The sequence below is a fragment of the Myotis nattereri genome, assembly GCF_964212035.1.
Source record: "Myotis nattereri genome assembly, chromosome: 13".
Classification (NCBI taxonomy): Eukaryota; Metazoa; Chordata; class Mammalia; order Chiroptera; family Vespertilionidae; genus Myotis; species Myotis nattereri.
This window is the reverse complement of record NC_138088.1, coordinates 17,326,974-17,353,570: the sequence shown is the minus strand read 5'-3', so window position 1 is coordinate 17,353,570 and position 26,597 is coordinate 17,326,974. Positions and strand designations below refer to the sequence as shown.

General features: G+C 43.2%; 1 protein-coding gene across 4 annotated transcripts in view; it reads right to left on the bottom strand.

Moving 5' to 3' along the window:
• USP54 (ubiquitin specific peptidase 54) overlaps window positions 1-26,597 on the bottom strand; it is an 80,597-nt gene that overhangs the window by 1,496 nt on the left and 52,504 nt on the right. For 2 of the 4 annotated variants that reach the window (XM_081105403.1, XM_081105404.1), the window contains 5 exons: window positions 26,114-26,281; window positions 23,564-23,683; window positions 22,444-22,639; window positions 19,246-20,642; window positions 7,383-7,501 (listed from right to left, as the gene is read on the bottom strand). In XM_081105403.1, the coding sequence (XP_080961529.1) occupies window positions 7,383-7,501; window positions 19,246-20,642; window positions 22,444-22,639; window positions 23,564-23,683; window positions 26,114-26,281 (2,000 nt within the window). Of the gene's footprint in view, window positions 1-1,960; window positions 2,148-7,382; window positions 7,502-19,245; window positions 20,643-22,443; window positions 22,640-23,563; window positions 23,699-26,113; window positions 26,282-26,597 lie in introns of all 4 variants that reach the window. The other 2 variants (XM_081105401.1, XM_081105402.1) reach the window with 2 other exon arrangements.

The window sequence follows — 26,597 nt, the reverse complement described above, 5'->3', positions numbered from 1 at the left end:
AGTAGTCTCCTGGATGCTGCCATACCTCATTCCACTACACACACACACACACACACACACACACACACACACACACACACTAGAATGTCTCCCTAATATTGCAAATGTATACTCTCATTGTGACAGCTCTACTCCTAGAGCCACCACTCCAAAACATCACTCGTTTTCTTAACATGGTACCTTCACTCCAGTTAAGCTGTCTCTGCTACATTCTTGCACATTCTGAGATCTCTGCTTTTATTCTTACCTCCCAAATATGCAATGTGAAATGTCTTTTCTATATACTAATTCTCCTTTATGTAAAAGAAACAAAATAACTAACTTCAAAAATCACTTCTAAAAAATACTTCTCATTCTTCAATTTTATATCCCATCAACATCTGTACTATATGTCATATGATGTATGTATGCATATTTTGATTTAAACACTGAGCTTTTTAAGAGTAGAGAGCGGCCTTCGTTCTCCTCTGAATTCACTATACCATTTGGTGCAGAACAGGCAGCAACAAATGCTGACTGTATGATCAGACGCCTTTAACAATTGTGAAAGGAAGCTGGCTAGCTGGCTGCTCCACAGAATAATAGAAAGTCCATCTATCCGGAAGGCCTGCTTATCCAAAGCTCGCTAAAATGTGGACCCAGCCCTAGCTGGTTTGGCTCAGTGGATAGAACACCGGACTGCAGACTGAAGAGTCCCAGGTTCAATTCCAGACAAGGGCATGTATCTCGGTTGCAGGCTCAATCCCCAGGCCTGGTCGGGCCGTGTGGGAGGAAACCAATTGATGTGTCTCTCTCACATGGGAAGTTTTTTTTTCTCTCTCTCTCTAAAAAATGAATTGTAAAATATCCTCGGGTGAGGATTAACAACGACAACAAAAATGTGGACACAAATATCAACAATATTACTCTATCTTCTGTTCTAGATCCACAACCATCCCCTGCCCTAAGGCATTTATATCCATAAGCCAACGTTTCTTAACCTTAGAACTACTGATATTTGGGGCTGATAATTCTTTGTTTGGGGGATAAAGGAGTGCAGGGAAACTGCCCTGTGCATTGCAGGATGTTTAGCAACAACCCAGGCCTCTACCAATTAGATGCTAGTATCACTTCCCCTTTCCCATGAGAATCAGTGCCTTAAACTGTAGATTCAGCCCATGAAGAGGAAAGGAAGCAAATCTCACTATGTACTAGTAGAAAGCCAGATGGATGCTGCCCACCTTCCCCAGGATTGTTTGGATCTGTATATGTGGCATGGATATTCCATGTACAGGGTCTTCCCAAGACTCCCATTCACTCCACGTCCTCCTAGACCAGTGGTTCTCAACCTTCTGACCCTTTAAATACAGTTCCTCATGTTGTGACCCAACCCTAAAATTATTTTCGTTGCTACCTCATAACTGTAATGTTGCTACTGTTATGAATCATAATGTAAATATCTGATATGCAGGATGGTCTTAGGCGACCCCTGTGAAAGGGTCGTTCGACCGCCAAAGGGGTCACGACCCACAGGTTGAGAACCGCTGACCTAGACCATCCTTCAACTAAAACTTAGGGGATACAAGGAGAGAAAACTAATAGAGATGATACTTTGTTTTGGGGGGGATCCTAAAGACTGGGTATTAACTACCCTGGGTCACTTAAAAGCTTATTCTATCAGGACTGAAGCAGTTCATTTTCATGGGTCGTTAGATTATGGGAACTCTGGTTTAGACCCTCAGTCTAAGAACCATATTGCCCAAGAAATGACTCAATCACAATTCATCTAGCTTAATGCTTGATCTTAAAACAATAATTTATATCCTTTTACAATCCCACCTTGAGACACACACACACACACACACACACATACACACACACACACACAAACACCACTACCTATAGTTTGACTAGTTTGAACCTTAGGTCCCTGGAAAGGTACCACATTCTGGCACATAATATTAGACTTGGGGAGAGTTACCTGGGGGTCTATGGGGCTCCCCTGCTATGCTGGGCATCAAGACTTCTGGGGACAGGAGCTGTGGTTGGGGTGGGTAGAGCTGGGGACCAAGGAGAAACACAGGAGGGTCATGAGTGACAGGGAGGGAAGAGGAGCTGGAACAACGGTGCCGGGTTTCCAAAGCCTTTTTCCTTGCGTTTGATGAATCCTTATAATGAGACGACAAAAAACACAGAGATGAGAATTAACACATAGCAGGATATGGTTAGGTAAACACAGTGAGGCAATGAGAGGGAGATGGAGGGAACTAAAGTGCAAACATGCCTTGTTCTGGAAAGGACTCAGTTTACTCAGTCACTCTCCCTGTTAGTCTTATTAGAAACTCCTTAGAAACTGTAAACTGGAGACACCAAACTAGATCCTCTCCTCTTAACTTATCTTCCTCATAGCCTTCACCTTCCCAACCCTACCATCTATGTCTTTAGCAAACTCCTTAATGCTAACAGTAGAATTAGAGAGAGAAATAGAAATTTAAAAATAAAGAAAGAGAGCCGAGGCCGGTTTGGCCCAGTGGATGGAGCGTCGGCCTGCGGACTGGGGGGTCCCGGGTTCGATTCCGGTCAGGGGCATGTGCCTGGGTTGCGGGCGCATCCCCGGTGGGGGATGTGCAGGAGGCGGCTGGTCGATGTTTCTCTCTCATCGATGTTTCTGACTCTCTATCTCTCTCCCTTCCTCTCTGTAAAAAATCAATAAAATATATTTAAAAAAATAATAAAGAATGAGAGAAATTATGAAAGCCTGAGAGATTGAAAAAGGAAATTCTATTTTCTAAATATTGGGAACCAAAATATATATCCTTAAGTGTACAATCAAGAACTCTACTACTAGATTTTCTTTCCTCTCACTGCTACATTCCACAATCTCCTTTTTTGCCTGTCAAGTTTGCACCCATTGGTGCTTACCAGTATACCCTGCTTTATACTCCATTAGTCACTCACTTTTGTGGCAAAATCTCAGAAATTTCCCCTTTAACATTTGAAACACTAATATGTACACAAGTGAACCAACATTCTTCCAAACTCCTCCTCCAGGTATCACATTTTTTTAAGTCATCTATACTCAAATGTTGACATTGCCCTTAATTTTGCACCTTTTATCCACAATTCCATTAGTTCCCTTTGCCAAGGACTGTTATTTCTACCAATAGGTTCCATATTTCAACTTAACTGGGCCCTGGAGACAACCTCCGATCTGATCTTCCTATCTCCACTATAGCCCGCTACCTCATTCCTGTGGCCTGCCCGTTCCTATATGATATGGCAATGCCAATCTTTCTCACTGATCTCCAACACCATGCCTGCACCTTTTACACTCTCACCTTCTTACTGTTCCTCAAACACGCCACGCTCATTTCACCTTGGGCTCTTTACACTAAGTGCTTCTGTTACCTGGAATGCTCTTCCCATGGCGCACACCTTCATATCACCGAGGCCTCTGATCAAATATTACTTCCTTAGAGCCAATTTCCCTCCCTACTCTATCAAAAATAACCCTGAGGCCCTGGCTGGTTTGGCTCAGTGGGTAGAGCGTTGGACTGCGGACTGAAGGGTCCCGGGTTCAATTCCAGTCAAGGGCACATGCCCGGGTTGCGGGCTCGATCCTCACTGGGGGACATGCAGGAGGCGACAGATCAATGATTCTCTCTCATCATTGATGTTTCTATTTCTCTCTCCCTCTCCCTTTTTCTCTAAAATCAATAAAAATATATTTTAAAAAAATAACCCTGAGAATAACCAGTTACCTCCTTACTCCTTTTCTCCTCTTGCTTTGTATTATTCTTCTTTATCATACATTGTCTAGGATTAACTTGTTTATTGTCTTTCTCTCCTAGTAGAATACATTTCTTTTTACTCCAGTATCCCCAGCACCTTGAACATCACCTGGAATATTACAGGCACTTTATAAGTATTAAACAAAATAATCTATATGCCAGTATATCTTATTTCCTTTACTAGATTGCAAGTTATTCAAGGACAGAATTTGTGTTGTTTTACCAGTATGCTCACAGCATCTACCATAGCATGGCACACAGGCATTTACCACACAGCCTAAGGACCAGGCACTCATAGCATGTGACACAAACAACCGTTCCTTTCTTCTGGACAGAAGTGAACCACACTTCCCTGTTTTCCCTCTATCTCTTTGGTCCCTTTTGCCAAGTCCCCTTTTTGAGTTCTTCAGAAGAACTACCTTGAATCTGATACTCTTCAGGGATATATCCTGGTCTTCTTGTTAACAATATTCTTTTCCTCTTTTCAATGGCTGTGATGCTCAAATCTCAACATCAAGCCTATTATGTCTCACATCCAAAGTCTTACCACATATCTCCACTCAAGCTTAACATAGGATGGGCAAAAGCAGACTTACATTTATGACTACACAAAACACAGAGTTTATTCTTGTATTATTTATTAACTAGAGACCCGGTGCACAAAATTCGTGCACGGGGGAGGTGGGGTTCCCCCAGCCCAGCTTGCACCCTCTCCAATCTGGGACCCCTCGAAAGCAGTCAGACATCCCTCTCACAATCCAGGACTGCTGGCTCCCAACTGCTCACCTGCCTGCCTGCCTGATTGCCCCTAACCACTTCTGCCTGCCAGCCTGATCACCACCTAACCACTCCCCTACCAGCCTGATAGATGCCTAACTGCACCCCTGCCGACCTGATTGTCCCTAATTGCCCTCCCCTGCTGGCCCAGCCACCCCTAACTGCCCTCCCCTGCCAGCCCGATTGCCCCTAACTGCCCTCCCTTGCCAGCCTGGTCACCCCCAACTGCCCTCCCCTGCAGGCCTGGTCCCCCCAACTGCCCTCCCCTGCATGCCTGGTTGCCCCCATCTGCCCTCCCCTGCAGGCCTGGTCCCCCCCAACTGCCCTCCCTTTCAGGCCTGGTCTCTCCCAACTGCGCTCCCCTGCAGGCCATCTTGTGTCCACATGGGGGCCGCCATCTTGTGTTGGAGTCATGATCAATTTGCATATTGCCTCTTTATTATATAGGATTCCCATATGAGCTATAAACCTACTTTTGCCCCACCCTATATATCCAAAATTGTATAATTCTCTTCCCTCAAATATATTCTTACTTCTCTTCCCTTAAATATATCATTATCAATCAACTCATAATTCCTGGATATGATCTTTGATTCTCCTTTCCCCATATCCAGGCAGGCAAGCATCAACCCATTGATTTTTGCTTCCTAATTGGCTCTCCAGTATGTCCACTTCTATCTTCCCAAACTTCTTACTGTGGTTCATGATATAACCCTTGTTTATATTCTGTCCAGTCTCACTTGTCAACACTCTCCATTCTTCCCTTGTCAGACTCTAATCTTGCCATACCAAAGTAGCTTCTTTTAATTCAGTTAGCATCTGCTTCAGGTCCCTTTACCTGCTATATACATACTAGAGGCCCGGTGCACCAAATTCATGCATGGCAAGGGGGGGAGGGGGTTCCCCACTGACTGGCCTGCACCCTCTCGCAATCCGGGACCCCTTTGGGGATGTCCAATTGCCGGTTTAAGCCCGATCCCCATGGAATTGTGCCTAAACCAGCAGTCAGACATCCCTCTCACAATCCGGGATGCTGCATGCACCAGTGACCATACTTTTCACACAGGTGAAAGGCATCTTGCTGTTGTATGGGCAGCTATATTTTTTTGCCCTGATTATAAAAAGTAGTACATAACATGATCCTTCTGAGACAGTAGTACCATTTTCCCCAGCCAAGTAATTGGCTTTGTCACACAGTTATAAGTGTCAGCATCAGGGCTGACCACAAAATGTGCAAGCCGGAGTACATGGATGTCATTGCTGCATCATCCTGTTTTTCAGTGTTAGAATAGCCTTGCCAAGTTTTAATTTTTAAATCTAAGGGATTGTTCCCAATATATAGAGTAGGGTCCCTAGGCCTGGCTGGCGATCAGGGCTGATCTGTGGGGCAACCAGCAGGGCAATTGGGGGGCCCCCACTGGCACCCGCCTTGGCTGGCGGCCTGGCGCCACCCGCTCACCGGCCCCAGTTTCATTAGTTCTTTTTATTTTTATACCACATATTTAAAACCTGTTTTTAAATCTATATTGAACTAATCTGGTGAACAAGGTTCAATGCACTGGTGCTTTGCATCTTGACCGCTATTGTAACGAGAAAACAACTTGCTTTGGGCATTGTGTGAACTTCTCAAAAGGCACAATTTATAAACCCAGCCACTGAAACTATTTGAGTTTGTGATCTCTGTTAATGTGGATGTCCCCGTCCCTTTCACCTACAGATTACCGCATTAATTATGTAAGAAAGGCCTCAGGCCTGGCTGGCATGGCTCAGTGGTTGAGTATCGACCTATGAACCAGGAGGTCACGGTTCAATCCCCAGTCAGGGCACATACAAGAATCAACCAATGAATGCATAAATAAGTGGAATGACAAATTGATCTTTCTTTCTCTTTCTCTCTCATTAATAAAGAACAAATTAAATAAAGAAAGGCCTCAGAAGGAGGATTTTAAAATCATTTTTATTTTTTTTGCTAATGCAAATGCTTCATTTCAACTTGAAAGCACACTGGACTTCACTCAATCATGTACTGAGATGGAGAGGAAAAGGCAAAACAACATTCCATCCCATCTCTTTGTTTGATTAGTGCAATGGGTTCTGACCCAAATCAGCAGCCATTGCTTCTTAGAAACCCCTCTCAAGCTACTAGGATTCTTCTCACCCTGGGCAGCCCTATAATACACCTTGCAGAACTGCTACAGGGAAGGGACATTCCTCTGAGCTCCAACTAAATGTGTGTCAATAAAATCATAATTATGTGTCCTCATTTTTGCTGAGTGCACATAGCTTTCCCCCAAATTACAACCTTCAGTTTCTTCTTCCCCTTCACTTACACCATATTTTACCTAGCAAGAGAAAGAGGTGCTCTGAATAGACACACACTTATAAAACTGTGAGAAGAGACTGGGACCTCCGCCCTCTCTAAGACAACAGTGCCGCTGAGATTACATGAGATGCAGCAAAAATTCTCTGCACTGTGTTTATCCCCATACTCCCTGCTGGGGCCTCAGCAAGGGGTAGCCTTCAAATACACAGACACACATAGATAAACACATAAAACCAGACCTATGGTTTCCCCACAGATCCTGTCCCCAGGGATTTGGGAGAGAATAAGGTAAGAGTTAATAGTAGAGACCTGAATTAGATGTATTTGAAAGGTAGTGCCCAAGTGGCAATCTCCTCTCACTCAAAAGAAGCTCAATCATAGACCTTGTTTTCATCTAATAGCCCCATGTTACCATGCCCTTGCCTTACAACCAAGCCAACTGCTCATATTGCCACAATTTCTTCCCCAACATACCACCCCATGCCCAGCACTTTAGCACCTGAAACTGCTACCTGAGAAGCTGGCACTGTGCTGGCTTCATGGAGACTCTGCTCCATTTCTGCTGTTGGGGTCTTTGAGAGGCCAAGGCCAGGGGCTGAGTGCAGCCTTCTTCCCATGTCATCTGCAGAGCCTGAGGAGGGAAAGGTAAATACAAGTTGAAGCCATCCCTTTTCTTGGAGCCTAAACTCTGTGCCTCACAGCACAAAATTCAGGAGTTGTTTCATTAAATAACAAATATGCATCCCAAAATCTAATTGAGGGTATGCTCTTCGAATGTAGAAACAGGAGTTTCAGAATATGGGTTGTTTCTTATAGGTCACAGAAGGTCTCAGATCACAGGCCTTGAAGAACCTCGTAGAGAAGGGGCTCTGTGGAGAGATAGCTTAATGTCCCATCTTGCCTCATTTCATTTTTGTAAACATTAACTTTGCTTCTTTCAAGACTTGGGCCCAAGACAAATATATATATATATACAGAGGAAATTTTCCAACACAATGATTCTCTAGAGCATCTGTGATGACAAAGAAACTGTTATCTATAGTCTAGTTAGAAACTGAAATGATTGAATAATCATCTATCAAACCTCCTCATTTTACATTATGGGAAAATAAGTTCCATGGTCTGACAGGTAGTAAGTCCTTTAACCAGTATTAAAATTCAAGTCTCTCAATTTTTTAATTTTATGAATAGGAGCTCTTCAGTAATATTTTGTATGTGTAATGCTCTTTTATTTCCATTAGCTTCTCTCAGTTACTTAAATTTTTTTACTAGAGGCCCGGTGCACAAAATTCGTGCATGGGGGTGTGTGTATCCCTCAGCCCAGCCTGCACCCTCTCCAATCTGGGACCCCTCGAGGGATGTGTGACTGCCCGTTTAGGCCCGATCCCGGTGGGCAGTCGGACATCCCTCTCACAATCCAGGACTGCTAGCTCCCAACCACTCGCCTGCCTGCCTGCCTGATTGCCATAACCGCTTCTGCCTTCCAGCCTGATCACCCCAGAACCACTCCCCTGCCAGCCTGATCGATGCCTAACTGCTCCCCTGCCAGCCCAATAGCCCCTAACTGCCCTCCCTTGCAGGCCTGGTCGCCCCCAACTGCCCTCCCCTGCTGGCCATCTTGTGGCCACATGGGGGAGGCCATCTTGTGTGTTGGAGTGATGGTCAATTTGCATATTACCTCTTTATTATATAGTATTGATTTCAGAGAAAAAGGGGGGGAGAGGAGGGGAGAGAGAGAGAGAGAGAGAGAAACATCAATGATCATAGAGAATCACTGATTGGCTGCCTCCTACACACCCCACACTAGAAATCGAGCCTGTAACCCGGGCATGTGCCCTGATCAGGTATCCAACTGTGACCTCCTGGTTCATAGGTTGAAGCTTAACCCCTGAGCTATGCCAGCTGGGCTCAATCATTTATGTTCTAAACAATCACTAAATGCTTACCTCTTCCTCAAAATCTTGCTAGACTGTTAAGAACTGCTACAAACTGGATATGTGACTTCCAAGGGGCTTGCCCCAATATAACTAAATAAGCCTTCCATTCTGAAGATGTACATGCCCTTGACCTGTATTTTATATATCTATGCCTATTGCCAATTCCTGTCTTGATTTGGTATTTTGATTTTATATGCTATCAGGCTGACACATGTTATTGCTGATATTATGCTAGAAGACCAGTTATTTTTTAATGTTTCCTGGAGCTTAAACATAGTTGTTCTAAAACTACCTCAGATTCATCTAGGAGCTTTAAAAAATACAGCTTCCTGTACCTCTCCACAGACCTACTGAATCGGAATCTTTGTGGTTAGAGCATAGAAATATTTACTTATTTATTTTAAATATGTTTTTATTGATTTGAGAGAGAGAGAAAGGGAGGAAAGAGAGAGAGAAATATTGATGAGAGAGAAACATCAAACGGCTGCATCCTGCATACCCACTACTGGGGATTGAGCCCGCAACCTTGGCATCCACTCCAACTTGGGAGGGATTTTCATGAAGTATTGTTAAGATGAAAAAAACAACAACCTGTAATATTATCCCCCCCAAAAAACACTATATGTCAATCTACATAAGATTTTATGAACAGTAAACTACAGAAATATGCACATTACATTATTACCTGGGAAGGTGGGAATAAAAGGTAGGGATTAATGTGAGGGGAGGAGAGAGAAACAGTAAAATTATCCATAATAAAAACAGCATGTGTGCTATGATCCCATTTATATAAAATTATTTCTTTGTTTTTTTTTTAAAAGCTACTCATCAGGTGACTATGATGGGCAGTCAGATTTAAGAATTACAGCTACGATGATTAGAATCTGGTGCTCCGCTAGTCAAGTCAAGCATGATTCCCTAGACAGGAGGTGGCTATTGAAACCTCCTGAAGCAGCGGTCACCAACCGGTGGTGCGTGAAGTCCAAAAGGTTGGTGACCGCTGTCCTGAAGGGAGTAGACTCTGATTCCTTTAAAGATATTTAAGCAGAGGTGGAGGTGGCCATCTGTTAAGAGTACTGTTGAGGGATTTCTGGATTTGATAGATGGTAGAATTAGGATAATGTCTACTACCGATAAAGAGTAACAAGAAAGACTACCAGATATTATGTACTTTCTGATATAAGAAGTTTAAAGTCCTACCTATGAAATTTTTTTTTAAATGGAATCTGATTTTAATCAATCCTCTAGCCCTAAGGATTCCAGGTTATAGGAAAATCAGAGGCTAGAAGAACATGTTTAGAAAATTTTAAAAAAGCTCTTCTAGAATATAATCAATAAAATCTAGAATGCAGAGGATAAATGATGAAATTTTTTCAACAAATAAATGGGGGTAAAAGATAAAGGATATCTTACAGGCCTTAAGAAAAAAAAAAGCCTTGAAGCAAATCAGCAAAATGCAATGTGAGAATCTTCTTTGGATTCTGATTTGAAGTAAACTAACTGTGAAAAACATCAATGGGACAACTGAAAAAATATGAATACTGGTAACTGCATTATATTAAGAAATTATTGTTACTTTTATGTGTAATGTTATAGTTTTGCCTTTTAAAAGTCTTTATTTCTTTGAGATAGATTCTAAATTATCTATAATAATAAAAGCATAATACGCTAATTAGACCAGACAGCTGAACGACCTTCCAGACGTCCTTCCGGACGAAGCCGGGCTGCGAGTACTGAGGGAGCCACTGCGGCTGCGAGGGCTGAGCCCCTTGCACGAATTTTGTGCATTGGGCCTCTAGTCTATAATAATAAAAGAGTAATAAACTAGCCGAAACCGGTTTGGCTCAGTGGATAGAGCGTCGGCCTGCGGACTCAAGGGTCCCAGGTTCGATTCCGGTCAAGGGCATGTGCCTGGGTTGCGGGCACATCCCCAGTAGGAGATGTGCAGGAGGCAGCTGATTGATGTTTCTCTCTCATCGATGTTTCTGACTCTCTGTCTCTCTCCCTTCCTCTCTGTAAAAAAATCAATAAAATATATTTAAAAAAAAAAGAGTAATAAACTAATTAGACCAGACATCCTTCCAGATGACCTTCCAAACGAAGCCGGGGCTGCAGCCACAGGATCAAGGCAACCGCCGCGGCTGTGAGGGAGAAATCCAGGCAGCCGCTGTGGCTGTGAAGGCTTACTCTTGCATGAATTTCGTGCATCAGGCCTCTAGTTTATAGATGAAATGTCTGGGGATTTGCATTAAAATAATCCAGTGGGAAAGGGGAAGGGGAGGGTGCTATACCTAAATCAATTATTGGCCATCCTATCTAATAAAAGACAAAAAGGGTAATTAACCATACCTCTGCTACACTTCCCATTGGCTAATTAGGGTGATATGCAAATTAACTGTCAACAAAGATGGCAGTTAATTTGCATATGTAGGCACAATGATGGGAGGCGAAAGGAGAAGGATGGAAGAACAGTGATCGGAAACCCAGGCAGCAGGCAAGAGCCCAGTGGCATGTCAAAGGCGCCCCCCCCCCCCCCTGGCCGGTGATCGCCATCGGAAAGCCAGGTTGCAGGCCAGGCAGCACCCCTGGCATCTGGGGTCCTATGGTTGCCATGGCGATCAGAGGGAGAGAGAGCCGGGGCACAGGCCCGGTGGTCACCATGCAGGTAGAGAGAGCCACATCGGGATCGGAGAGCCGCAGGCGAGGTGGCACCCCGGCACCCCAGCACCTGACATGCAAACGTCGGGGATGAAATGACTTTTCCCAACCACATCTGCAAATATCCTGGGGAAGGCATCACTGAAGAGTTCACAACAACTCTCTTACTTGGCAAGGAAGAAAACAGTTGGCAACGGAAACAATCCCTTACATCAAAGTTAAGGTCCCTCTGAGTAAAATAGAGTATTTCCAACGTAAAGGAAGGAGCAGGCAAAAATAATAGGTTCTCATGACTTCTACTGAAGTTTGAACATATTACAGAGTCAAAACGAACATACAAATTAAAACAGACAGTGGACATTCAAATGACCCGAATCAACTGTCACTGTTTGTCCCAATAGCAGCAATGCTTATGTGATAATATAGTTTAACAAACATACAAAACAAGTCACATGATAAGCGAGGTTCGGCTTCTAAAGTAAATTGAATATGTTCTTTAAAAATTCTCATGTCCTCCCCTCTGACTATAATTCTTAATTTTCCAATCAGAAAATTACCCCAGGTGATCCAGTAACATGTAGAACTCCAGTAACCTAACTTATTTAAAAAAACAAACATCCCAACCATTTTTAAAATATTTAAATTGATATTTTAGAGTTAAAATTATAGAAGATATTTAGATCCAAATATATTTTCTGAATGGAAAACATTTCAGTTTTTGATTAAAAAAAATAAACATAAAAAAATATATGTGACACATTTTCCCAAGGAACTCTGAATTAGTACCTTTCCCTCTAACTTTCTTCAAATTAAGAGAATCTATGGAGTTCCCTATACTGCACAAGTTTTAATGAAAGAAAATAAGACTTTCTAAGAGCATCAAATACTTGTTTTCTTATTTACAAACATATATACTCTTCTCTCTCTCTCTCTCTCTCTCTCTCTCTCTCTCTCTCTCTCTCTTTCCCTCTCTCTTTAAAATATATTCTTACTGATTCAGAGAGGAAGGGAGAGGGAGAGAGATAGAAACATCAATGATGAGAGAGAATCATTGATCGGCTGCCTCCTACACGCCCTGTACTGGGGATCAAGCCCACAACCCGGGCATGTGGCCTGACCTGGAATCAAACTGTGATTTCCTGGTTCATAGGTCGATGCTAAAGCACTGAGTCACACCGGCCGGGCTCAATTCTTATTTATAAATTCATTCCAAGGACATATACAGCTTGAAAAGCTTTGGAAGTAGTTTCAAAAAAACTAGCTTTTAAGTAACAAGAAAACAGCTATAGAAGAAAGTTTAAATTAAAAGAAAAAAATTGTTTTAATTTATTCAAGAGTAGGAACATCCTCCATGAAAATGTGTGTACCTGACTGTGGATGGCTGGGTGGCCTTATCACAAGGAATTCAAATGCTTTTTACAATGAAAAGAAAGAGAGTTTCATCTCATTTCTCTCCCAGGGTAGATGTCTGTCAATAGAAGGTGGACATCAATAAAAGGAGGGCTTGCACAATCAATCCAGAAAGTCAGCAATCTATGAATAATCCAGAACTGAGTTTTATCTCCTCTGCCACACACCCTCCCTCCCAGCCAGTGAGCAAGATAATTATTCTCAAGTCAAGCTAAGTGCCCCCCAGTCACAGTGGCCCAATGCTGACATACAAAGCATACAAATAATTCTCACTCTGGCATAAAAGTGACAACTTTCTTGGAAGAAAAGCAGATACTGTAAATTTCTCAAAGTCTTCCTGAAACATTTTTTAAAGTAATTTTTACTTCTTTAGAAAAAATGCATACATGGCAAACCATCTGTAATAAAAGGCCCATTCTATAAAATTTTACCTGGTCCTACTCATATCTGCAATCATAACCAAATTTACAGACAAATATATCTATACTAATAAAAGAGTAATATGCTAATTAGACTAGGAGACCTTCCAGATGTTCTTCTGGACAAAGCCATGGTGGTGGGGCCGAGGTAGAGGTGGTTAGAGGCCAAGAGGGGAGAGCAGTTGTGGGTGATCAGGCTGGTGGAGGGCAGGGCCATTGGGGTAAGCAGACCATCAGTGGGGGTTAGTTGGAGATGATCAGGACAGCAGGGGGGGCAGTTTGGAGTGAGCAGGCCAGCAGGGGGATAATTGAGGATGAGCAGGCCAGTGGGGAGGGAAGGAAGGGGCGAGCAGGCCAGCAGGGGGGGCAGTTTGGGGTGATCAGGCTGGCGGGGGGGCATTTGGGGGCAAGCAGGCTGGCAGCAGGGGGGGGCCGTTGGGGACGAGCAGGCCGGCAGGCAGAGTGGTTAGAGGCAATCAGGCAGGCAGGCAGGCAGGTGAGCGGTTAGGAGCCAGCAGTCCCGGATTGCGAGAGGGATGTCCGACTGCTGGTTTAGGCCTGATCCCTGTAAACTGGCAGTAGGACATTCTTCGAGGGGGTCCCAAATTGGAGAGGGTGCAGGAACACACCCTCCCCCGTGCACGAATTTCGTGCACCGGGCCACTAGTCCTATATAATAAAAGCCTAATATGCTAAGTGTCCAACCATTCGTTCAACTGTTCAACCAGTCACAATGATGTGCACTGACCATCAGAGGGCAGACGTTCCGACCAGTTTCAGCCCAATCCCCACAGGCCAGGCTGAGGGACCCCACTGGTGCACCAATCCGTGCATTGGCCTCTAGTATGTTAATAATTGGCCAAAATAATCACCATCCATTAGTGATAAGTCTAATATGCTCAGTCCTGATCAGCCCAACCGCAGCACCAAGCTAACCTACTGGTTGGAGTGTCTGCCCGCTGGTGATCAGTGTACATCATAGCAACTGGTCAACCAGTCGACTATCTGGCCCCTGGTGGTCAGTGTACGTTATAGCAAGCAGTTGAGCAGCCTTAGCATATCATTAGCATATTATGCTTTGATTGGTTGAATGGACAACTGGACACTTAGCATATTAGACTTTTATTATATAGGATTGACCTTGACCTGTATTCTTTCTTTGAAGTTGGGCAGACCTTATCCAAAAAATAAAAAATAACCTTTCGTCATGGAAAATTTTCAAATATATTTAAAAGAGTAAAATGTTATAATACTCCCCACTCCCATGTACTTATCACTAATGGATGGTGATTATTTTGGCCAATTATTAACATACTAGAGGCCCGATGCATGGATTGGTGCACCAGTGGGGTCCCTCGGCCTGGCCTGTGGGGATTGAGCCAAAACCGGCTCTCCAACATCCCCCGAGGGGTCCAGGATTGTGAGAGGGTGCAGGCCAGGCCAAGGGACCCCATTGGTGCATGACTGGAGTCAGGGAAGGACTGTGGGAGGGCTCCAGGGCGTGTCTGGCCCATCTCCCTCAGTCCTGATCGGCCCAACCCAAGCAGCAAGCTAACCTACCGGTAGGAACGTCTGCCCTCTGGTGGTCAGTGCGCATCATTGCGACTGGTTGAACAGTCGAACGAATGGTCCCTCCCTGGCTCGCCAATCTCCCACGTCCCTCCCTGGCCCCAATCGTGCACCAGTGGGGTCACTCGGCCTGGCCTACACCCTCTCGCAATGAGACCGCTTGGGGTATGTCAGAGAGCCGATTTTGGCCTGATCCCGCAGGCCAGGCCGATGGACCCCACTGGTGCACGAATTCGTGCACTGGGCCTCTAGTGTTTTTATAAATCTTTAGGTACTTCTGGTCACAAAAACAGTATATTATATTATCCCATTTATATAAAATGTCATAAAATGTCCCAAACAGGCAAATCTACACACAGAAAATAGATTAGAGGTTGCCTGGGCTGGGGAAAAGGGGTAGGAGGAAATGGGTAGTGATCACTAATGGATACAGGCTTTCTTTTTGGGGTGATGAAAACACTTTAAAATTGTGGTGATGGACGATTCTGTGAATACAATAAAAACCTCTGAATTGTACAGTTTAAGTTAATTGTATGGTATGTAAATTATCTATAATAATAAAAGTGTAATATGCTAATTAGACCAGATGTCCTTCTAGACAAAGAGGGGCTGCGAGGGAAGCCCGAGTCCTGGGTGCCTGCTGGCGGCCAGAGGGAAGCCCAGGTCCAGGGTGCCTGCCAGTGACTGGAGGGAAGCCCAGGTCCCAGGTGTCAGAGGGAAGCCTGAGCCAGCAGCCGGGGGAAGGAAGGCCTACTCTTGCACGAATTTCATGCATCGGGCCTCTACTTGTATTATATACCTGAAAGTTGCTAAGAGAGTAGATCTTAAATGTTCTCAATACAAAAGACATTGTAATTATGTGTGGTGATGGTTGTTAACTAACCTTATTGTGGTAATCATTTCATAATATAGACATGTATCAAACCATCACATTATACATTTTAAATGTACACGATGTTATCTGTTATTTTATGTATCAATAAAGATGTGGGGGGGAAAGTAATTTGGTGTTTAATAAATACTCTCTAATAAGGACTCCCCCAAAGATGTATTTTGTCATATATGAATGGTAATTGGCATTTTCCTTCATCAGTAACTACCTGATTTATTCCACTTCATCATTTTTATGTCATGTCAGTTCTTTGTTTTTTAAACACATCAGCTTTTTTTTCTCTCACCAGAGGACACGCTTTTATTTATTTTAGAGAGAGGGGAACATTGATGTGAGAGGGAAACATCAACTGATTACCTTGTGCATGACCCCGACTGGGGATTGAACCCACAACCTGGGTATGTGCCTGAACCAGGAATTGAATCTGTGGCCTTTCAACAGACGATGCTCCAAGCATATAGGACAATGCTCCAACCAATTGAGCCACACCAGCCAGGGTTCATGTCAGTTCTTAAAAGACACAATTTAAAACAGACTCTAACCAAAATAAAGGCTAGTTTAGTTTGGCAAGTATTTTGAGAACTGACTCATTAGATGGATTTTTAAAATTTGTTTTTGTTCAGTGTTAAAGAAAAAAAATTAATGATTGGTAGGTACTCTTTCATATTGATTTTAGGAGTATAATCCTTGAACTTCTGAGTTTAGAAGGCTAATTTGTCTATATATCAAGAGAGTTTTTAAAAGTTTATAACCTTCAACTAGGTTATTACTCTTCTAAAAGTTATTCTAAGGAGCTTATCAGAAATATGGTCAAATACTTAAGTTTAAAGATATTCACCAAAGGATATTATTAAAATATTGGAAATAGCCTAAATAATCAACCATATCATAATGATCCTACTTCTTGTAAAAGTAAAACAAAATACAGTATATAGTAAATATGTATGAAAAACAAAGCCAGGCCCTGGCCAGTTTTGCTCAGTGGTCAGAGCATCAGCCTGAGGACCAAAGGGTTAAGGGTTCAATTCCGGTCAAGGGCATGTACCTCAATTACAGGTTCAAACCTGACCCCAGTTGGGGCGTGTGTGGGAGGCAACCAATCAGTGTCTCTCTCACATCAATGTTTTTTTCTCTCTCTCTCTCTCTCCTCTCTCTCTCTCTCTCTCTCTCTCTCTCTCTCTCTCTCTCTCTCTTCCCTCCCTCTCTCCCTCCCTTCCACTCACTCTCAAAAAAAAAAAAATCAATGGAAAAATATCCTTACTCCTGGGGTGAGGATTAAAAAATAATAATAAAACAAAGCCAGAAGTAAACTCATGAAATTTTAAGAGTGGGATTATGGGATTATCAATAATGTTTATTACTTTCTATATTTTACAACTATTCACAGTGAAAAATGTTGCTATTTTGGGTAATATAAGTTCTTTATTGTTTTGTTTTTTTTATAATATAATGTTTGACAGTAAATTAGTTAATTATATTTTAACTAGAGGTCCAGTGCACAGGTTTGTGCACTGGTGGGGTCCCTTGGCATGGCCTGCAGGGATTGGGCCAAAACTGGCAGTCCAACGACACCTGCCACTCCTGCTCATCCCAGCCCACCTGCCGTCGCCACCAGTCGGTAGCCTCGCTGTCATTCTGCTGTGTTCTCCAGGCTGCGGCAGCCAGCCGTGAGCCCTGCATCTGGCGCCCATCTGTCAGCTGAGCGGCGCTCCTGCTGTGGAGCACACTGACCACCAAGGGGCAGCTCCTGCTTTGAGAGTCTTCCCCCTGGTAGTTAGTGCGCATCATAGCAACTGGTCGACCGGTCATTTGGTCGGTTAGGCTTTTATTTATATAGACTAGAGCAGCAGTCACCAACCGGTGGTCCGTAGATCACTGGTGGTCCATGCAGTCCAAAAGGTTGGCGACCACTGGACTAGAGGCCCGGTGCATGGATTGGTGCACATTGAAAGGAAATTAATTAGAAGGTGGCTGGCAGGGCGGGACAGGGCGGGACAGGGCGAGACGGGCCGGACACTCCCTGGAGCCAACCTCCCACGGTCCCTCCCTGGTCTTCCAGGCTCAAAGGGCATCTGTGGAGTGAACGGGATCCCTCCGGCAGGTGGGGTCCCTCAGCCTGGGCTGCAGGGGATTGGGCCAAAACTGGCAGTCTGACATCCCCCGAGGGGTCCCAGAGTGCAAGAGGGCACTCTGTAATGTTACTGTCACTCAGCAGCTCCTGCGTTGAGCATCTGCCTCCTGGTGGTCAGTGTGTGTCATAGCTACCAGTCGAATGGTCGCCTAGGCATTTATATACATATAGATTACAATGTAATTTTATGTGTTTATGATTATTAAGACACTTGACATTTGTTTATTCTTTCTCCATTACATTATACAGGAAGCTAACTAAGGCAGACTCCAGCTTTCCCTCATTCTTTAGAATCTTCTTATATTGTCCTGCCCCCATGTACCTGAGGAGCACTTAAGAAATGTTATTGTAAAGTCTACACTAGGATGCACATCCTAAAAATCATATCAAATTTCATATTTATGTGATATCTCCCCACAGCTCCTTGGAGCATAGTAGGTACTCATTGAACACTTGTTTGGCTGTAATTAAACATTGGTTGGCAGCATGTAAGGAACCCATACTATTATAGAAACTGCTAGGCCCGAGCTGAAGATAAAGTTCTCTGAGTTCAATTTTATAGAATCATACATATTTTAAGAGTTGGAAGGTATCTTAAAAAAAAATCATTGAACTAATTTTCCCTTTTTATAGGTAAAAACCTGATACTGGGATATTAAGTGACTTGTCCAAATGTATACTGACAGTTAATGATAGTTCAGGCTTTGAAATTCTTAAGTTCATGAATCTAAGCTATAAATATTCTTTCTTTATTCAATATCTAGAACTAAGTCTGTAATATGCATTTAATGTATAGAATTCACATAATAAAATCTCATGAAAAGTCAGCGAGCGGGTACCCTAAAGGCATACTACCTTGAAAATTCTAAACTGGACAGTTCCTGGAGGGATCAGGGAAGGTCTTGATATTTATTGCTGGTTCAGTGTGATCTGATAATGCCCTTTGCAGACTTAACGGGCACATCCTCACTGCAAGTTGGATCTGGAAGCTGGATCTTGGGATTAGTTTAGCTTCTAAGCCATGGAAGTCTCCCTCACCCATGTCACACCAGTTACTTTCAAAGACATATGTGCCATTCCTTAGTGTATATTGAAGAAGCTCTGGCATATACTCAATGGTTTCTCTCTTTAGAAGGAGGGAATGGGCCCATGAGTGATGATTCTGCCCCCATTCTTCACTCTAGCCAGAAAATATCTAGCCCTTGTCCTGAAGTCTTTACAAATAAAGTCAAAAGTTTTACTACCACCTCCTAAGCTGGGGATACTATTTGGACAGAACACCACCCCACCTCTGATCTTGTCCTCATGCTTTCAGCTTTTATATGTTCCCCAACCCCCCACCCCTGGTAGCACGCTTACCTGTTTGGCTAGGTGGATGCCAGGCCACATCCTGCTGCCCCCATCCAGACCAGCCTGCTTGAGAAGCCTGAAGACTGGCCTGGTAGAGAGACTCCAATTCTGAGGTCTCCTGCTCTGTATCTTGGTTCCAATGTGGATGAAAAAAGATGTGGTTTCTGTCTGGATAGGCTACACAAGTATGGGGATTTTTCAGGGAGGACTTCATTTCTGGCCCAGGGGCTCCATGTTTAAGCTGAGAATCAGAGAGCCTTGTGACATTCACCCAGGAATCCAAAGGCAAGGGAGTCCCCAAGTCAACATTGCTGCCCAATTCCTTAGGCCTAGCATCTCTTACTTGAGATGGCTTCCTTTGGTACATATCTGGCTCTGCCAACCTGGGTTGTCCTCCCCAAGAAGTTTCACCATTAGGTAGCCCAGAGTTCATCGCAAGGGAAGGATGATCAGGAGTTTCTTCCCGGGAAGGCAGTCTGTTCCTACCATCCACAGAGGGCTGCTGTTTAGCCCAAGGCCAATGGCCTTTCCCTTGACCTTGTGGGAAAGGAGGTTGAGAGTCAGAAGGAGAAGAGTTCTTCTTCCGACTATTTGGAAAACTTCTATCCTGGGTGCCTGTGCCATCCTTCGTGGTGGCGCCTTGCATCCTTTGGAACTGTTCTGTCAGAGAGCGAACAAGCCCCTTTGTGCCTGGAAACTCTGGCCTACAGGGCTCCTCACTGCTTCCGTCCACTTTTGACGTCAACAAAGTTGTGAGGCTGTTGGCTTGGAGGCATTGGTTAGTTTTCTGCACAGTATCAGGAGAGTGAAACACAGATGAGGAAGCAGCAGGCATTATAGGGTGGCAGGCTCTGTAAAGGGGGAGGCCAGGCTGAGCTGATGAACTTGCAGGACTACAGCTTAGGGTGTGTGCATCTCCTCTCTCACACCCAGCTGTTCCAGTTGGATGTGACCAAGGCATCACCTGGGATGAGCCAGAAGTATCCCTCTTTTCTTGAAATAGCTCTTCTTGATCAATGCCTCTTCCTTCTTGAGGGGGGAACCTGTTGCAGCTGCTGTTGTCATCCCTGTAGCCTTGCAGCTTACCCTCTTGTACATCCAATGGTTCCCAAGTATGATGAGAGTTCTTCTCAGTCCTCCCTGGTGTTTTAGGTAAGCCCTGCCTGTGGAACACAGAGGGGTCAATGCTATCTACCTCAACTGAATTAAGAAGGTTCGAGGCAGACCTACTGGGGGAATTATGCTGTGGGGCAGAGAGGGCAGGTGACTCTGAGAACAGTGATGAGTGTGACTCATGGCAGGAAGCAGATGAGTAGACGAAAGAACTGGCCCCAAACTCTGTATTCGTGTAGGGTTCCAGTTGGGCCTCCCGGGTTAACAGTACTTGGAGCGGGATAGGCTGTTCACTGAAATAAAGGGAGAGAGCCAGTTGTAAGCTGTCTTGATTGACAAGATCACTTACAAAAAAAACTGTTCATTCAGTTCCAAGTTCTAGCTATCCACCAAGGGAATGGTGAAAATAAATGGAAAGACAAGCACAACTAAGTCAACAGTTCAGAGGCTCACAAGAGAAGGCACATGGTCTGCTCACACCCAATTAAATATTAATCCTCTTTATTACATGCCCTCACCAAAACTGCACTCAGTAATATTAAGTAAAGCCCTTGCCAATATTCTTTACTACCCACACAGTCCTATTCCAATCATATATTACTTGAAAATTTAAAAAAAATTTCTAGTCCCACATGCAGATGACCTGGGAAGTAAGCAAAAGCTAGAAATCACTCATACCTGGGGTCCTAAGAGGCAGAATAGCCAAAAGAACCAAAAGGCCATAGTACAGGGTAACTTGGGTTCATGGGGTTACATAAAAATCAACCGTTTCAAATATGTTCTCATAATCTGAATTTGGTTGTATTACGCACCGAGATGTTTCCCCAAAGTAAGGTACTGTGACTGTCTTGGAATTTGGGAGTGGAAGTCAGGATTAACTGTATTTATTGGTTTCTTACTAATTGTTTTGTATTTCTGACCTAAAAATTGTGTTAGAAGAACTAAAATAAAACCTCAGTAACTCACATACATCAAGTGGCATAAATTTTCTGGAAAGAGTTTAGTTGCCTAAATTGCTTATATTCAAAACATATCTGATCAGGTTCTCATAACAACATTCTGCTGGTGGAGTATACGACGAAAGAATTACATTTAAATGACAATATGCTATAAACTTTTGTGGGTACAGTCACTCAGTTACTCTTACAATATTATGGAAAATATGATATTATATTTATATGAGAAGCCTAATGAAGTCAAATAGACCTACCTGAATTTGAATTCCACACTTTTACCACTTATTAGCTGAATAATACTGAATACCTTACTTATCTTATCCTCTAAGTCTGATTTCTTTATTTATACAGTATCACTAAATAATAGTACCTTACTTATCTTATCCTCTAAGTCTGATTTCTTTATTTATACAGTATCACTAAATAACAGTCCTTATCCTAAGTTTATTGTGAGAATTAAATACAATAAAACATAAAGTACTTAAACTTAGTGCCTGAGCATAGGCAGATGTCCAAAAAATGCTAGCTGCTATAATGTTTATGTTCTGAAAACTACTCAGGTTTATTAACAGCCAATATTTACTTTTACTTAAATCTACCTATTCTGAGGAACAGCCAAATTCAAGGGCTAAAATGTGAGAACTACACTAATGGCCAGTCCTAACCATAGCAAAGCAAAACAAAGGAAATCTTCGTGTCACTTCTCTATGGTTTCATCAGAGCAAGAAAGACTCTTTTCTCTGCTTCCATGAGGGACAATAAGCCACTGAGATCCCAAAATAATTCACATGGCTGCTACTGCAACATGAAATATAGCTTGGATTGCCATGTCTAAGAATGCCATATGTACAAATTTAATAATCATGTTACTACACAAATCCAGGGACAAATGCCCCCACAGGAAATACGAACAAATGGTCTATTTATTATACTACATTTCCTACATCTTTCCAGGAACTATTAAGAAAAGAACCAGCAGTGAGATGAACTTTCACTGTATGTCTAACCTAAGAGAATTTTTTTCAGAGGAGTCTTCTCTCCCCTGTAGTTGCCAAGACAATGAGAGCTCTGGCTATGGAGCACCCCTGGGCTCTTCCTCCCCTGGCAAACATGAACTACTGTGGTTCCCAGGCACTACCTTGTTGGCTGAGGGAGGGCCCCTGCCTGTGAGGGGAGGCAGGCTGAGGGCTGCGACGGCTGCTGCGATGATTGCTGCTGCTGCATGCGATCCTGCAGGCTCCGTGCTTTTCGAATACTGATTTGCAACTTCTTATCGACTAGGGCTCTGCTGTGCGTGCTAGAGCTGGCACCATGCAGGGCAAGTCTTAGTTTAGCTAAAATGCAAAAGAAAATATAGCAGAAACAGAACACAAAATACAAACAAAAATAAAAAGAATAAAATTGAACCAAAAATGAGCAAAGATATGCAGTAAAACTCAAAAGATGCAGCAGAAATGTAAGGCGTGGACCATGCATATGCTGTCAGGGCACAGAGCTGGCCCTGGCTATAAGGAACATTCGCAGAAGCCATGGAGGCTAAACAGGTTAATTCAAATTTTAAAAACAAACAAAAAGTTAAACTAAAATGAATTAGGAAGGTAAATCGGTGCTTCCATCTTAGAGGTTGCCACTCTTGTCCTTTGCACCTGATCTGTCCGACTTTGGTCTCCACACTCTGCTCCCAACTCCCCCTTCCTGGAGGCCAACAGCAGAAATAAGATCCACTCCTACATGTGTCTTTACAGAACACAGCTTCTTGTGGGTCCCACTTACGAACCAGATACAACTTCTAAGCCTTAGTCCCTTGCTGTACCCTAATGATGTGGCACACCAGAAAGGCAGGGGAAAAACATAAAGAACCACATATGCAGTGCAAAGTCACAGGCCTGGGAAGTCGCAGTCAATTCATTCCTTCTTTCCTACCATAAGCTGCACCTCACTAGTCAGTGACTAGAGAAAGAGCAAGCCAACCTCACATCTGAGGTCTAACTTATCCTGGGATAAGAAGGTAGGCCTGGCTGGGTGATTCATCTGTGGACTCGTGCTGAGATGATTCCAGTAAATATCCATAGGCCACAGTGCCTGGCACACTGACTAGTAGAACTCCGAAGGGCAAAGATAGCTAAAGAGCCTCTCACTTTGGGAGAGTGAATGAGGAGACATAAAAGCTGCTTTTATCCCACCTGAGTGGGACGACACTAATACCTGTTATGAAGTTAATCAAAAGTGCCATAGGCATAGTGGTTAGAGTTACTTACAGATGGCTTCGTTACAGAGAGCCAAGGCTGCAGCACAGTCTCCCTTCTGTTCCAGATGCAGTGACTCTTCAAATATTGAATCTGCCTCCTTCAGGGACCTCTCAAAGCCGTCACTCCTCCCTGAAAGGGCCAGCACTTTTCATTTTCATTACAATTGCTTCCAACTTTTCCTATGTACTGTTGTTTCCCTTCAATGCACAGAGATCCCTGCTGCTGAGCCTTCGGTCTACCCTTATTCCAACTGTCCATTGCTATTAAGAATTCTCTGAAACATGTAGAACATCCATTTTTGCCTTAACTGACACCTTACCCAAGGCCATGAAAGAGGGTATGTCATTGTCCACCACATATTCCAACTCCAAGACCTCAAGGAAAGAATAAAGCACTGTCTAGAGCAGAAGGTAGATTCTTATGCCTGAATTGACCATCCTTTCCACAATCTTGCCAACTAGTATCAGAACACCCCAGATCTCCAAGAAACCTCAGCTGCTGTGTTAAGGCAAAAGTGGCTTCACTATTCTGAAAAGCCATCTGTTAACACTTCCTTCCTACATTAATTCACAGTCCTTTCTAAACACCCTCATCTGGAAGACCAGGACACCTCTTGGGCACAGGGAGTCTACAATTCCTAACCTCAATATATCTGTTGAAATGCCTTTGTTGTTGGTTTGCATCCACATATCTTTCATCAGCACAGCTAAGTATTTACTTTTATCATGTCCTTGCTCACCAAACCTACCTCACAAAAGTTACATTCCCATACAGAGAGCATGAGATACTCCTTCCTCCCCTGAAAGTGAATGCGTGCCAAAGCAGGTGCAGGAGAGTCCAAGTACAGAGCCAGATGAAAAAGCAAGAAAGTACTGTAAGGGCAACTTCTGCAAAAGGTTCCTCAAGTTTAGGTACCCCTTTGCCTTCAATAACCATCGATTGGTAGTAAGCTGTAATATAAGTTCATTTACAAATGGGATTAGTGGTGAGTTTCCCCAAGCTCACACACACACACACACACACAAAAATCAAAATGTCACTCATTTCTCCCATAATGTCTTAATCCTCCACTGACCTTTAGTTGGACATGAAAGAAAGGCTCTTCCACATCCCTAACGTTCACTCCCTAACTCACCATGGCTCTTGAAGAGTAATGGGAAGGTGGTGGAAGTAGCAAGTTGGTTCTGAAGAACTTAGCATTCAGGTTCTATGCCACCTCCAGAGACGTAATCCCCCGACCTCCAGGCCTGAATTCCTCATTTTATTTGAAATCAACTGACTCTATTCAACCTTTATAATAACAGGTGGTGGCTACAGTCATTAAAGTTTTCTACAGAGATATAGGGAAACTACAGTTGACCAATCGCTGTACTACATTTTAATTCGTATCCTCTAGAATCTTAGCACTCCATTTCTTGCTTTTTCAAAAGATACTGAATCAAAGTGTATGGAAAATTGAAAATGAAATATAGCCAGAGGAATTCCATCTCAACTTTAATGTACTTACTACCCTACAGACAAAGGGAAGTAAAAAGGCAAGGGAGGGAGATGAAAAGGCTCCTCTTTCAAAAGCAGCATAAACCTGAGATCCAATGCAATACATCTTGAGGATAAACAGGGAGAAAAGACTATCCTTAGGGATAGCTAAGGAATGAGGAATTTAAAACTGATAAATACAATGCCTTGGTAAATAAAAGTCAACAATAGACTTAAATCAAAAGACTGCAAGATTACAGGAGAAAAGTGGCCCCCAAATTAGCCCAGGAAACTTCTCTAAGTAAAAAGGGGAAAGTGATCAACAGAAAGCAGCCACCCAAAATAGCATTGACTCCTATTCTTTATGCTGGTTTAGCACAATTTGTTACATCCAGGAATTCTGAATAATGAGAATAATAAATTCATTTTATGAAAAAATACACAACAGAGATATAGGTTTCAGGGCCTAAATAGATAGCTCAGCTTTTTTGAACTCCTGTTTTGAAGGTTAGTCTGACCTTGGACAAAGAGACATCCTAAAGCAATTGAAGGAAAAAAGTGACAGATGTGGGGCAGTTAAGAAATTTAAGTAAAGCTCATGAAAATCATATGAGATTGGGAAATGTATCATAGAGGACCAGAAGGCAATCAGGTTCTATGTTCCTAGAGCCTGTTTGTTAGATTGACTTCCCTAGAACTCCCGGTGGGAAATCCTGAAGGTATGTTTCTGCCCAGCAAGTAGAATTCTCCAGTCAGTGTGGCTTGCACACTGCCCTTTTCTGCTGTCTGAACTGTGACTAGTTTTATTTACACCTTCTATAGATGTTCATGGGAAATATTTTTCACAAACAATATACTATCTCTAATCTATAAGCCTTAAATAGATGGGCCCCAAAGCAGTGCCTGTCTCCAATCAAGAGGCCTGTTACCTCCTATTTTAACTAGCTCTCATGAAAATGGCGGAATTAAAATAAAATATAACTTTGCTAATAAAATGAAGACAGGAAATTTATGAGCTTGAATATTTTTTCTTCCCTCTCTCGCTGACCCCATCACCAATAATCTAATGCTCACAACAATTACCCTGATTCTGCAGTTCATCCAAGTCCATAAAGCGGCTGGGATGAGGGTTAAACCCTTTAGCTGCTTCTAATTCCTTCTCTTGTTTCTTTCGAAGTTCCTGTTCCTGGGCCCTCCTGGCCACCTCTTCCTGCAATTCATCCAGTTCACTTTTGGCAGGTGTCTCCCCACCTGGAATGCAAGCAAGGGAGAAGGGAAGTTACCACATTTCCATAACCAAGACTAAATCTCTGCAGCAGTTAGAGCCACTGTACTGCTTTTCCCTTGGAACTCTTAGCTCCATGTGAAATTCATGTTTTGAATATTGCTTTCCAGATCAGATTCAGTGTGAGACCTGGGCTGTGAATAATAATAATCCTATATAATAAAAGGGCAATATACCAATTGACTGAATGGCGGAACAACTGGTCACTATGATGTGCACTGATCACCAGGGGGCAGATGCTCAATGCAGGAGCTACCCCTGGTGGTCAGTGCGCTCCCACAG